General features: G+C 42.2%; 1 protein-coding gene across 3 annotated transcripts; it reads left to right on the top strand.

Moving 5' to 3' along the window:
• On the top strand, positions 1–11,249 carry tp53i13 (tumor protein p53 inducible protein 13). 3 transcript variants are annotated; one of them, XM_080054019.1, is made up of 9 exons: positions 1–428; positions 1,479–1,571; positions 1,877–1,915; positions 2,533–2,591; positions 3,636–3,714; positions 4,938–5,066; positions 7,671–7,880; positions 8,328–9,462; positions 10,005–11,247. In XM_080054019.1, the coding sequence occupies exons 1-9, from the start codon at positions 309–311 to the stop codon at positions 10,109–10,111; spliced, it is 1,971 nt and encodes a 656-aa protein (XP_079910145.1). In that variant the 5' UTR covers positions 1–308; the 3' UTR covers positions 10,112–11,247. The 3 variants fall into 3 exon arrangements, with proteins under 3 accessions (XP_079910145.1, XP_079910144.1, XP_079910146.1); XM_080054018.1 differs by having other exon boundaries at positions 8,325–9,462; XM_080054020.1 differs by lacking the exon at positions 4,938–5,066 and having other exon boundaries at positions 8,325–9,462; positions 10,005–11,249.
• Positions 11,250–14,114: the final 2,865 nt, after the last annotated feature.

The raw sequence follows: 14,114 nt of genomic DNA, 5'->3' as shown, positions 1-14,114 counted from the left end.
TCTTCACTGCGATAAGTATTCGAGCCTCCCTCATTATTTTAACTTTTAAATACAGAACAAGGGGCAACTTTAGCTTAACGTTTACTTTAAAGAGGACAGAGGAGACACGACACCGTGGGAAGGTTGCCTTTTCAGCCGACATGTCGCACGTCTCACCGCTTCTCTGTCATGGTTCTTTGCCATAGGAAAACTACTTTTTCCTTTATGAAAGTTGTTGTTGTTGTCATTCGCTGTGTAGCTAGAGGAGCAGCAGGGAAAGGTGGCTCTAATGGTTGTCTTAATTAAATGAGTGAGCGGTTGTTTTCACCATGCCGACCCAGACCCAGACGACCCCGCCGCTGAGGGTGACGGTTCTGGCCGCGCTATGGGTCAGTTTGGGCCGATGCGGGGTCTCCCAGTCTCCGGCGCTGGGATGCGACAATGGGAAGGTACCGTAACCGTTCAATAGGCCTACATATGCAAGTAGCGTGTGTGTGTGTGTGTGTGTGTGTGTGTGTGTGTGTGTGTGTGTGTGTGTGTGTGTGTGTGTGTGTGTGTGTGTGTGTGTGTGTGTGTGTGTGTGTGTGTGTGTGTGTGTGTGTGTGTGTGTGTGTGTGTGTGTGTGTGTGTGTGTGTGTGCGTGCGTGCAGGGGCGTAGCACCAACTTCTGGGCCCCTATACTGAAAGGCGGTCTTACAATACACACGGCTCTCTGAGCCAGACAACTCCACAATATTTCATTTGATGAATGACCAAATCACTACTTTTAGCAGTGTTTCTCCCAGAAAATGTCTTAATGAAGGTGGTCACTGGCCAGTGTAACAGGAGGCGCGGCAGCAAAAATGTTGGGGGTATTTTGCTCAAAGATGCCAATGCGCACTATAAAAATAAACAACTGTTTATTTGAATACGAAAATACAACACACACTGACCTTACAGTTGTGCATGGCCATCACTCTCATGTATTCATCAGACTTTTCTCTGCGCTGTCTGAGCTGATAGATAGGTTGTGTTGCCACAGTGATGTGGAGTCTTAAACTGTTCTAGCTTTGCCAGCACTTATTTCTGTACAGCTAAATATCCTCATAGAAACATCGCTGCGTTGATTTTCGCCACCAGTTCAATTCATTGTCGGCTTGCTCCTGCTTATTCTCCCGCACACATGCCTTAGTCATGCGCAGGCCCCTGATCTCCTTGCAAGGTTCAGGGGGAAAAAAAGACAGTCAATTATTTCTTTTTTTGGAATGGCATTGTTCATGGCCTTCGAAGATCGGGGCCCCACATTTAACTTGTTAAAAAAAAAGAAAAAATATTATTTTTTTATTTTTTTTATGGGCCCCCCTCTGCCCTGGGCCCCCCCACGACTGTCGCACTTTCCCCCGCAGTCCGTCGGCCCTGTGTGTGTGTGTGTGTGTGTGTATGACTTTGGTTTCACTTACAGCATTTAGTTATTTAGTCATAAAAGTACACTCATTTTTATGTCTGTTTGTGTATGATAGCTCTCTTTGGAAAGGGACCTGCCTGATGCTGCTGCTGGTGCTGCTGCTTTTAATTGGGACTGTCCAATGTCCGCTTGGCCTCAATCTACTCAGGTAACTATGGATACAAGTTACATCGTCATCATCATCATCAACGTCATCAACTGTGTAATAACCTATTAAAGCACTCTGTCCTAAGCCTCAGTGGCTCAGATGGGTGGGGCCGCCACAATGCACTGGGTGCCACTGCCAGGAAGTTTGAAACAATCATGGGAATGTAACCCATGTGGATATGGTACTGCTGGCAGTGAAAGGCAGCCCTAACAGCTTGGTTAGCCTACATGGCGTGTTGTCGTTGCTATGACTGTGGTGTGTGTGTGTTGACAGTGTGTGTTCACTGTCTGTCTTCTTATCTACAGAGACGCCGCAGTGTTGACACAGTGTATGAACATCCTGTGGTAAGTGTCCTGATGTCAGTTTCCCCCTACCTTTAACCCCCTCCATCAATAGTCACATGTATGGCTATTGCCAAAACCTAATCACAACACAATAAGATGAGAGTCTCACCCTGCGTTCCAAATCACATACTTTTTCTTTTTACTACACTACATACTAAAGTACAGATGAGGTTTAGGGCCACGAGAGAGAACTTTTTTTTTTTTCATTATGTCGTGAAATGTCAAGAATAAAGACGAATTCACTGCAAAATGCAATTTGAGTTAGTGGGGCATCTAGGTATTTTTGGCATACTGCAATTGAAATGCATGTATTGGGACACCCTGAATCTTTTTCTGGCATACTAAATAGTAGGGAAGTATGGGTATTGGAAGTTGGAACGCAGGGTCAGTGTTGCATCCATATTCCATGCTCACACATTAATTACACTAACATAATGTAGAAGGATTGAAAGGCTTTTGACCTGTTTTGAACATAACAAGACATGTTTACTGATGTATGGGAAATGTGTTAGATTCAGCCTTAGTTAGTGATATTGTTTGATACCTGGGGTCTTTGCAGTTTAATCAGGAGAATGGTGATGAAATATAATCTAAACCCATTTGTCTTTTGTCTGCAGCCAGCAAGACAGATCTGCATGGATACATCTATTTCCTACAACCATACCATTCCCAACAGGTAAGGCTGTGTAGACAGACGTGTGTGTACCTTACATGCGAGGTGAGGTTATGGCTTGGTTTCCATCACCCTGATTGTATGCACATTTTGAGGCCCCAGGGTGATCGAAACGCTTAATTCACTGAAAGGAGATAACAACTTGGCCATTTTTTTAAACCATTACTGCACGTTATATATTGCCTTAAAGGTCACATATTATGCTAAATGCACTTTTTAAATGTGTTCTAACCTATCCATGGGTCCAAGGTGTGCCTAGAGACTGCCAAAATATTTTAAAAAATAACAATCTCTCCTTTTCTCACTCTCCCCTTTTCTGAAACCCCCACCCCTCCCCCCAATATACTCCAGTCAGAATTCTCCCCTTTTCTGACCTCAAAAACTGGAAAGCCAGAAGCTTCCACTGTGCAGCCCACACCCCTATTTCTTATTGGTCCACGGCCCCGACAGACAGAGGGCGAGGCATATCTGGCTTCGCTTCCGGACAGGGGGCGGGGGGAGCTCAAAGATTGTATATTTACGAGGGGAGCTGCAGCTCTTTTTAAAAAATAGGCCATTGTGAGATTAGCTGAACATCAGCATAGTACAATAAATTATCTGAAAGTTTTTTTCAGCAAACAATTAAAGAAAAACGTATTAGGGACCACTAAGACCATATAATATGGTGTATAATAGAACCGAAAAGTGTGAAATATGGGAGCTTTAACTGCCATCTTCCGGCAAAAGTAGTGTAGTTTTATATTTATAGTTTATGTATTTTTTTCTACCATACTAAATAGCAGAAAGTAATGGGGATTGGAACACAGGGCTAATTCTTTTATTTTGCGAACTTTCAAAATAATCGCTCCACATTTTAGATACAGACCCAGCTACTCACACACGCACACACACCGTTGCCATGGTCAACTAAGTCACAAAAACCCACAACACTGTCTTTTATTGTCAATTCTTATCTTATAAGGCAATCAACTGATGTTACTTTGTCATAATGTTATCTATGGGTCAATGAAGATATCATTCAGGTGTGTGTCTGTGTCTGTGTTGTAGTGGCTCCTACAGACCAGTGAGGGCAGAGAGTGGAGAGTACCTGTACTGTCCTCCTCAGCGCTGGCTCAACAACTTGCACGTAAGTCGCACAAAAAAAACCATCAAACCTCTCCTGCCATTGTGTGTCTGGCTGTGTCTCTCCTCTTTCACTGCAGACATATCCCTGTATTAAGATGTCTGTTCACAGGCCATCAGGGAAGAGTTTCTGTGGTAACAGATAATGAGAAAACAGGCAACTTATAGATCCTTCTATCACAATATATTCAATTATTTAAAGAGGACCTATGATACTTTTCGACTTTTATGACCTATAAACGTTGTTATAATGATTTATAGTCATGTTTAACCATACTGGAGTATCAAATAATTACGTACATGCATTTCGACGTATTCCCTGCTGACCGTCTGGGGTGGCTGTGCAGAGCACTAAAAACTATGGCAGCCGGTCGAGCCGAACTTGTTAAAATTTCCGGGTAGTTTCTGTCACGCTTGTGTAGTTTCTGTCATGTTTCCATGTATGGTAATGCTGCTCAGGCAAGCTCCGGCTGCATGCCCCCACCTTCCTGAAAATTTCCCGCTGCTGGAAGGAAGGTAACCAATCACAACGGAGTGGGGTTTGCAGCAGGGGGGGAGGGGCGGAGAAGCTCAAAGCAGTGTGTAGAGAGAGACTGCTGTGCTCGCTAGGGTAAGAGGAAGAGTGTCCCGAAAATCTACATAGTTTTTTGTGATGTGATTCGTGTCAGGTTGCTCTATAGCAGTTTTTAACAAGAAATTAAGACCAGAACAGTAGTATAATAGGATCTCTTTAAATCAATTTTCCATTTCTAAAAAGCCCATTTTGGCATCTTAGGTCAACATGATTGACGTGCTTAAAGGAGTTCAGTGGCTGAAGACGGTATAATATAGAATGGCGTTCTATTTGCCCACAGTTCCTTCTGCTTAATTGTCCTTTACAGCTATCTGTGTTTAGCCAGACATGTATCAAACTGTAAAGTTGAGAAACTCAATCAATGAATTGTTTTGCTTGTGACCTAAATTAAGCGTAACACTGGGAAGTCTGCCAACACTCACATCCTCACTGTTTGGAGCCTTGATAGCTAGGCTACCGCTAAAAAGACCGCTAATAACCGCTAAAAACATTGTTAAATGAAAAGGAGGGAATACATGAATTACAATGATATAAGCCCTTTAGTCTTAGTTACTGAGTGTCCTAAATGTTAGTGGAAAACAAATGGAAATGCTTTGATAATGGATGGTGGAGGGAAGGGGACATTGATGACCACATTTGTGTTGTGTTACCAGCATGGGGCTACTGTCCTGCTGTACCATCCCTGTGCCCCCCTCCCTGAGCGTGCCCTCCTGTCGGCCCTGGCCCGCTCCTGTCTGTCACAATACATCATGAGCCCACATCCACGGCTCAGTCAACACACGGTGAGAGTGATCCCTTTATCTCTCCTCTCTAACCCACCCCAAAGGCAACAGAGGCCCAGTGTTTATTTAAGCTTTTTAATGGCTGTGTGTGTGTGTGTATATTCGGTTCCCTTGCAAATATTATGAACTTCGATGGCAGGTCACTGTTAGCTTCGACACATGAACACAACTCAGGGCTCAACAATAAGGATTGCCCGACGTCCCGGGGCAAGTAAAATGCCATGTCGGGCCAGTAACTATGACAACTGGCATGCCCGACCGGGCAACCAGGAGGTTCTGCTGAAATTCTTGAATAATAAAAAAAAAAATCATATATTTCTTATTTAATTTTTTTGAATCGCCAAATACAATTGATCTATCTATGAACTATTTTCATATTTAACTGGTGCTAATTATTACATTAACGCTAATTTTTGTGCGCGTAGTGTCTGCTACGTTGCATCTCTCCTCTCCTCTCTGCTCCGTTTTGTGAAGGGGGGGCGGGGCTCTACTGCCGATACACACACACATGTGTGTGTGTATCGGCAGTAGAGCCCCGCCCGCTATGTATACACACGCAGACTCGGCACAACACCGGTGAGCACACACACACCCAGAAGAGAACTACACGCAGTAGGTTGGTGTGACAGAAAGTCCAAAAGCCAACGAGTACATTATAAATGGAGTGAAGTGAAGTCGACCCCGACCGTCTGAAAAGCAGCTAAAATATCCGCGTTTTTTAAATGCATTATGTACCCAACGTGAATCTAGTAGTAGCGAGGATGCTAACGTTAGCTCTGCTGCTAGTAGCCTAGCAGTTAATGTGCAGTTCAACACAAACATCATCAACAGTTATCAGAGAAGCATCTTTACAGCCTGCATAGATCTCAATAAATGGCCAAGAGGTGTCTGACTTCACATACCATGAGGCAGTGGAAGCTTAAAAGTAAGCTACTGGAAAAGTGTTCAAAACAGCCTGTCCTGAGCCAAATTTTGAGATTTTGAATCAAATCAAAATCACTCATACACACATTAAAATAATAGCAAAAAAATATTAAAACGGATTGTTGTAGGCCTAAAAAAATGTTTGCAGCAAGAAGTTTTAAAGAATTGCTGTTGTAAAAGGAATAAGGTAAAACAAATAAAAATAAGTGCTGTTAAAGTTCTTTACATGATTTGTTTGCATAAAACATGTCTCGTTTGCAGTTATTGTAGGTTTAGAAACAAAAAAAATTACAAATGTTCCAACTCAAATAATATTTGAATAATAGCCTCCACTTTCAGTATGACCCTTAACTCATCTATAATACTGTCCATGATTTGTTTATACATTGTCAATAAAGAGCGAATATAACAATTATTTGAACACGCCTAATAGAAAAAAAAATTGTATAGGGGCCAGTAAAAATTTACTTCGGGCAAGTAGAATTCAGACCCACTTGCCCGACCGGGCAAGTGAAAAAAAACCTTAGCGTTGAGCCCTGCAACTAAAGATGTAACTTAAAACCCACTCTATTTGCTCTTGACTAAAGCAGGCTGCAGGCCTATTGTTGACAAGCTTTATCTAAGTGTGAAAGGCATTTTAATATCACACGCTGTTTGAGGAGCAGCTATAATGAAGTTATCATTTATTAGATCATTTAATTGGAAAACTACAAATACATTAGCTTTTCCTCATGAACACTGATTTAACAACTTAAAGGTGAAGTAAGCGGTTTATTTATGTTAATATAAGTGTTAAATCGCTCTTTATTCATAGAGTGATCACTTGCATAACGTGCGCGTTTCATAAAGCCGATCTCTCAGTCCGCTGCTCTGCATGTAATCGTCAAATAAACTTTTCGGAGGATCCCGAAATTAATATCCAATCACAAGAGAGAATGCTACAAACTCACACCTGTCTCACTCATGGTCTCACTGCCGGTGCACGCCAGAGCGACAGATGGGTGAATGTTTATGCGCCTACAATGGCGGAGCAGGTAAAAATCCTTTCCAATGTCTGTTTTGATGTTTTTTATCATGTTTTATCACACTTATGGATCTGAGATGATGCCAGATAACTCGCTGCTTGAAGACCGCAGTGCATTAATGTGGTGATGTAGGGACAAGCGAGGGGACCGCTAACTGCAGTAACTGACAGGAAGTTAGCTAAAAGAACCATTCCGCTTACAGCTCCTTTAACATATTTTTAAGTTGGGGTTGTGTGTATAAGGTATAAGATTGCATTCATGCATTGTATTTCTGGTTTTCTGGATGTGTTTTGTAAACAGTACGATTGTTGATGCAGCCCTTGTTGTGAATGCCTGTGAACCATTCAAACACTATACACTAATATTCATGTTGCCTTACACTGGCTCTGTTCATTTGAATTACTGCAGTGATTTAATTTGATCAAATTGAATCAAAATGTGCAGCTGTTTATTACATTTTTTCAATTATTTTCTAGCAAGTAGTTCCAATAATGCTTTATTATCGGCTAATGATCCCTATGGTTTGACATGGATTGACGTTGCTCCTGGTTGGAAACAGTGATAGGAATAACATTAGGGAGCTGTTACAGTCTGTTTAGTGTACCATGACTGCAGTGAGCAGTGTATCTTAACTGTTGTCTCTGTTGTTTTTCAGCCCATAGCCTTGGTTTCCTGGGGTCGCACCTTGGAGCTTTCCACCGTAGCCTCTCCGGAGCTCTGTGATTGGCTGGAGACCACCACATCCACAACCAATGAGAGCAGTGGAACGAGCCAGAGCAGGAAGTACAACCTGCTGTTAACATGGCCGGCCCAGCGGCACCGGCAGTCACATGCACCTGCAGAGGAAAACTCACAAACCACACAGGTATAGGGACTGACCACATTGCTGATTATGTTCATTTAGGTAACACTTTACAATAAGGGTACATTAATGACCTGTTAGTTAATGCTAAGTTAATGCAAGTAATGGTTATCTAACTAAGTAGTTAATGCCTATTAAGCCTTTAGTAAGTGCTTAGTTATTAATGCTTAGGTAGGTATAAACTAAGCTTAACAGTTAGTTAATGCTGAGTGTATGTTAATCAGCTTTTACTAAGCATTTATTAACAGTTAGGTAGTGCTTAATAAATGCTTATTACCCCTTAATTAAGCAATAAATTAACAGTTAATTAATGTACCCTTATTGTAAAGTGTTACCTTTATTTACATAGTGTTAATAATCAGTCATATGACATGTATACAAATACAAGCAGCGTGAAAATATTAATTTCAAAAGTCCTGTCTCTAAAAGTTACTTTTTCTATAACAGCAGGAGTCTGTGAGGCGATGCTGTGAACAGACCATCTCTTCTAACAGAGCCATGGGGGCGGAGCTACAGTCTGACGTGGAGAAGGAGAAGAAGAAGAAGGAGAAGAAGAAGAAAAGCTTGAAGCGAGAGGAAGGGAAGAGCAGATGGATACGAGCGGCCATCTTAGACAGACGGGGGAATGTTACTGATGAGGGAGCACACACAGTAACACACCTCTCCAGTCTTCTGTTGAACTCCACCGACACACAAGACGTCCAGAAATACAACGGCACACTGGACTCTCCTCCTCCATTGAACATACCTCTCTCAAATCCTCTGCTACCACAGGAGGCGCCACCTCTGTCTAAGATCCTGAATATAAACCAGGGCCTTACACCTGGGCCCACCACTCCTTTGGGCTCACATATATCTGATAAAACAAGTGCCGATTCTTTAGGATTCAATGCTACTAATGGATCTCAGAAAAGCCAGCTCACGCTACAGACAGCAGCATTAGCATTAGCACAGCAGCCCAGGCAAGTTAACACTACAGACATGAGGAGGATCCCTAAGCCCTCTGCTGGCTCTCATGTTCTCCTGGATGAGAGTGGAGGTAAACGAACCACCAGGCCCGAAGCCCTGCTGAGCCACAGTATCAAACGAAATGAAGCTACAGACCCGACCGAACAAAGAAATAAAGACTCGGTTGACGACGGTGTGAGAGAGAACGCCTCCAAAGCCAAACACAGCCCAGCGGGTGGTGGTGGCCTGAAGATGAAGGATGAGGCAGTGGTGGACGTTAAAGAGAGGGAGTTGGAACATGAGCAGACACACGGCGGCGCCCACTCTCACCACAAAGGTAGAAAGCCCGGTGTTGATCCAGTTTCCAAACCCAAAGCAGACGGACAGCCAGACCCACAGCCAGCCAGTTACCTGCCCACCATAGACCCAGGGGCCGAGGCACTAGCTACTGATGTGAATGCTGGGTCGATGCTGCGGACGCCCAGGTCAGACGAGGCGGTGTGGGCAGCAGCGGCCCTGGGCTTCTTGCTGGTCCTCCTCACCCTGTCTGTGCTCCACACACGCCTCTACCGACACTGGACGACCACGCCAAGCATGTACTGGCACGACCCACACAGGGACTACGACAGCGTGGCAGGTAAGGGGCAGACACACCAAGCAGGGTCACCAAAATCCACTCCGACCAGTTCATTCAATAGGTTGATCGTGTTTAAGGTGCTACGAGGAACTTTTAGGTATTTCTAAAAAACAGTCTAATTTTTCCTCTGATAATCATAAATGACATGTAACAGCAAACAAGACCATCAGTGCAATGAATGCAATTAGTTTTTATAGTTTTTCTTAATGCCTTTGTCACTGGTATACTCTCACACAGGAACAACAGCTTGCATAGTAAAAACAATACCGCTTTTGTCCAAAGGGGCGTGCAAGAATTCACACAAACTGAAAGTTCCTCGGAGCAACTTTTAAGTGAACTAATCTGTCTTTCCTTGGCCTCTGCCCTAACTGTACGTGTAATTTCAGCAAGGTCTTTCAAGTAGTTTTCAAGAGATCTTGCTTATTAACAGACATATATAAACCATACACACAGCAGCTTAGTTGGAAGCAATCTGGTGCTTTTTTTGGACATTCTCAAGCAGTTTCATTCATATTATTATTTGTTTTTTTTGTGTCCTCTAGATGTGATCCGCAGGAGGCTACGAATTTCGGACAGGAGGCGTAAAAGGGGCAGAAGACAGGAGTGTGTTCTCCTGCCCAGCTCCTCTAGCTCAGATGAAGAGATCTAGAACCATGAAAGAAAAGAACAAGGATGTCAGAGTGAGCTTCAAGTCTCAATGCACAAGAGAATATTTATAAAAAGCTTCTCTATTATGTCAATGAAATAGACTGTGAGAAAAAACTAAAAACCAGACCTGGGTTGTGCAAAACGGATGCAACTTATCCATCTGTACGCATACAGTATTTGATGTGTGTGTTATCTGGAGTTCTACAATGCTGCTCAAAGGGTCAGTTAAGACTGTATATTGTTTTAGAAGAGGAGGACCATAGGTTGATGTATATTTATCCACGTGAAGGAAGACCAATGGGAAGGAGGTCCAGAATGAGTGTTACATTATGAACTATGTCACAACACGGAGGCAAAGCATTTTTCTTCACGGATTGCATACTGCATGCGAACAAAAAAAACGTCCACATTCAGTAGTCCGAAATTACAGTCCCCAAAAAACAACCACTAAATAATATTTACAATACAATATATATATACAGCTCTGGAAAAAAAATTAAGAGACCACTCCAAATGTTCAGTGTCTCTTGTTTGACTTTTAAGAGGCATATGTTTGAGTAAAATGAACATTTTGATTTTATAATATAAACTACTGACAACATTTCTACCAAATTCACAATAAAAATATTGCCATTTAGAGAATTTTCAATAAGTAATGTAGAGATGAAGATTGAAGAAAAATCCAGACTGGTCTCTGGAGCAGTGTTGAGTCTCCAGGTCTGGTTCTGACCTTTTTATTTTCCAGATGATTGTTTTTTATCAAGGTATTTTTTCGCTGTTTTTCCACCTTTTACTTGAGAGTTGTAGCGTTGTATTGGGGAAAGAGGGGGATGACGTGCAGAAAACGACCCGGGCCGGATTCGAACCCGGGTCCTCAATATGGTACGCGCTCTTACCACTACCCCATCTCCCAGATGATTGTTTTGATCCCGTTATATTTACTATTTCGTTTTTTTCCAATGTAGTTTTATAGTCATTTTGCGTTGCTTTGACCTGTGGAGGTTTAGTATGTGAATGTGTAAGTTGCTGTTCTAAACAACAGTGTGTGTGGTGTGTGTGTTATTGTAATGCAATGGTACTATCATGTGATTAGCTGTATACTTAGACAAGGTTTTTCGAAGACTGTAGAGAAGGATTTTAAAATGACAATACATTCCTTGACAGAAGTGTTCAGTGTGTGTGGACTGTTTGTATTTTTCTTCTATCTCTTTTAACACCATAAGTAAATGTTAGTATCTGACCGGTCAGAGCAGGGCCGGTGACTGGGTTTTTGAAGCTGAGACCAATATCAATATTTGAGCCTTCAAAATCTGATAGCATGTTATCAACCAACATTTTTTCTAAGGTAAAATATTTGGATAAGGACTGATAAGTAGTGAGAAGTGGGGGAAAAAAGGACACCTTTAAATCTAGTTCAAATGTATCTTTGGAAGCTAGAAATACGCCATGCACAAATACATGCCTTTAGTTGTTTGAAGACTGAAATGTCATAGTGCTTCTTATTAGAGTGATTCTAAATGATTTAGTGGGACTTATGCTCTTTTTAATTGATTAAAAGTGTCGCTCAATGTAGCTTAATGTCCTCCTTTTGGAATGAATATCGGTTATGTATTTAAAAACAATCTGCAACCATCAAATTTAGTTAAAAAAAAACAATGTAGGATGGAGTAGATATTATTAAAACCTTTCATTCAGGTATCAAGACTAAGTTATAAAAAATACAGCATTTAGAGTGAGCACCCAACAGTGAGAAAACTAAATGCAGACAGACGCGTGACTTGTTTTACTATTTTATTACAAATGTACAGCTTATGAGTTTCCATTACGTTTGACCTTTTTTTGAAGTCATTGGTTTTCTCTACTTTATACAGTTTTCAACGTCTTCTTGTTAAAAGATAACTCTCCCGTCACCCATCTCCCAAAGTGTGCAGCTGTGAACCAACACAGGGACAACCACAGCACAGGCCACATCTGTGCAAATGGCTGAGTATCAAGAGTGTGTATGTGTGTGTGTATGTATGTGTGTGTGTGTGTGTGTGTGTGTGTGTGCAATCCACCGGCTGCTAGTTTAATGTTTTGTACTTGTACAAGGCTTGGTCCAACTGATAAGTCGAGGGGTGTGTGTATCTGATGTTGGAATAGTATGTGCTGAACAGTGGACATGAAGAAAGGTGTAGAAAGAAGCGTTTTTTTTTATAACATTCACACTAGAGGCACCCTACGTAGTGTCTACTAACTCAGGGGGGGGAGGACGAGGCCATGTGCATTTTAGACCCTCCTCCCACCATTTTGAGATGACTGTAGTGCTAAGCCCAAGTGTGCTTCAGACCTTTTTTCTATTGCCCCCCCGTCACCCAATCCAAACCCGGCGTCCTGCACCCCAATGTACTTGAACTGTGAGAGTGCAGTACATAATGGAGATCCTACCTCACCCAGCTGGTGTTTGAAAATAGTGCAACTTAAGACCACGCTGTTGAGTCAAACTGTTGTTCTCGCTCCTCCCTTTCCTGTGGATTCTAGTAGGATCGTTGATATGTACAATATTAAATACATAAAGGGGGGGGGTAATACCACAGCATAACCATAGTCACAGGACTCAACATATCAACAAGTACATTGGTGTCAAGACTGAAGAGCAGAATGGAGTGGTTTTTTGAAGGGGAATAGGCACGGCAGCCTGAAGCCCACTTGAGCCAACGAATAGACATAAATATCTCTCAAACCCTAACATATAGCTTAATACAAAATATAGCATGAAAATATATGTTCATATATATAATGACTCTACTCTAAAAACTTGGGCAATCGTGATTAAAAGGGATGAGCTTTTCTACTAGCCCCCCCCCCATGTATGTGAGAACGTGTATGTGTGTGTGTGTGTGTGTGGAAGTATTGCTGTTGTTCTAGCAGTCAGCACGTCACCATTCATGAGGATGTCCAAAAGGCATCGGATATCAAACAATGATACATTTCATGAGTCTTCTCGACATGATCTGTTTTGACAGGGAACAGAGCAGACAAGCACTGACATTCAGAGAGCCAGAGTGACAATAGGGGGGGGGGGGGCATCATAATATGAACAAATTGGACAGAGAAGTGCTGGAGGTGGACTAGCGTCAATCTCTCAAAGTGTGTGGGGCTACTTAAGGTTGAATTGCCCCTTGCTAAAAAGGCAATACAATAAAATAAAAAAAATTGAGATGCAACTACTGTGTGAAGGATGAGGTCCATGTTTTTCAGGTGAGTAAAATGTCATGATGTGCAGAGAGGCTTTCTGAGCCTCACGCAGGGTTAGTGATTAGACCAGGAACAACCAACTATTAAGAGCCACCAAACACTTTGAGACATCGGCATCACAATCATAGCAGAGACAGTTAAAAAGGTGACTGAAAACTAGAAGAGGACAGCCCTCCAAGGCAGCCACAACAAGAGACTGTTACACAATACAGTATGGCCAGAGTTGTTTCGGCACAGTAGGACAACTTTTAAAACCTACAGTAGGCTAAGTGCGCTATCATTTTGAAATGAAAGAAAGAAAGAAAGAAAGAAAGAAAGAAAGAAAGAAAGAAAGAAAGAAAGAAAGAAAGAAAGAACTTGTTCCCAATTCTGTCTCCCCATTGTCAAGAGTTGAGAGACAGTGCGCTAGAAGTAACAACTTCTGTGGCCCCCATTCAGCAGGCCACGACCAGAGACATACATATCAGAAGGTGTGCTTGATGACCAGTGGACACAATACATGGCAGACTAAACCAAGCACACTCCAGATTAATTCCTCAAATGACAAAAAAAATTATGAGTACCTCTCGACATTTTTACCTGCTAGATGTGTTGCTTTGCACTTAAAGCTTAACTGTGTAACGTATGCATGCGTGCTAATAATGGCTGCTGTTGTGTGATACAGGCTCCCAGGAGGCACACACCCGCCATGTAAATAACCTACTGCAAGACTGAGGGGGCTTAATCCTCACACCACTTTCAATGGGCCAAATGTATTATCCCGCTTG

Source organism: Ammodytes marinus (genome assembly GCF_949987685.1).
Source record: "Ammodytes marinus genome assembly, chromosome: 3".
NCBI lineage: Eukaryota > Metazoa > Chordata > Actinopteri > Uranoscopiformes > Ammodytidae > Ammodytes > Ammodytes marinus.
The sequence above is the reverse complement of the archived record's forward strand: the minus strand, read 5'-3'. Positions and strand labels throughout refer to the sequence as shown.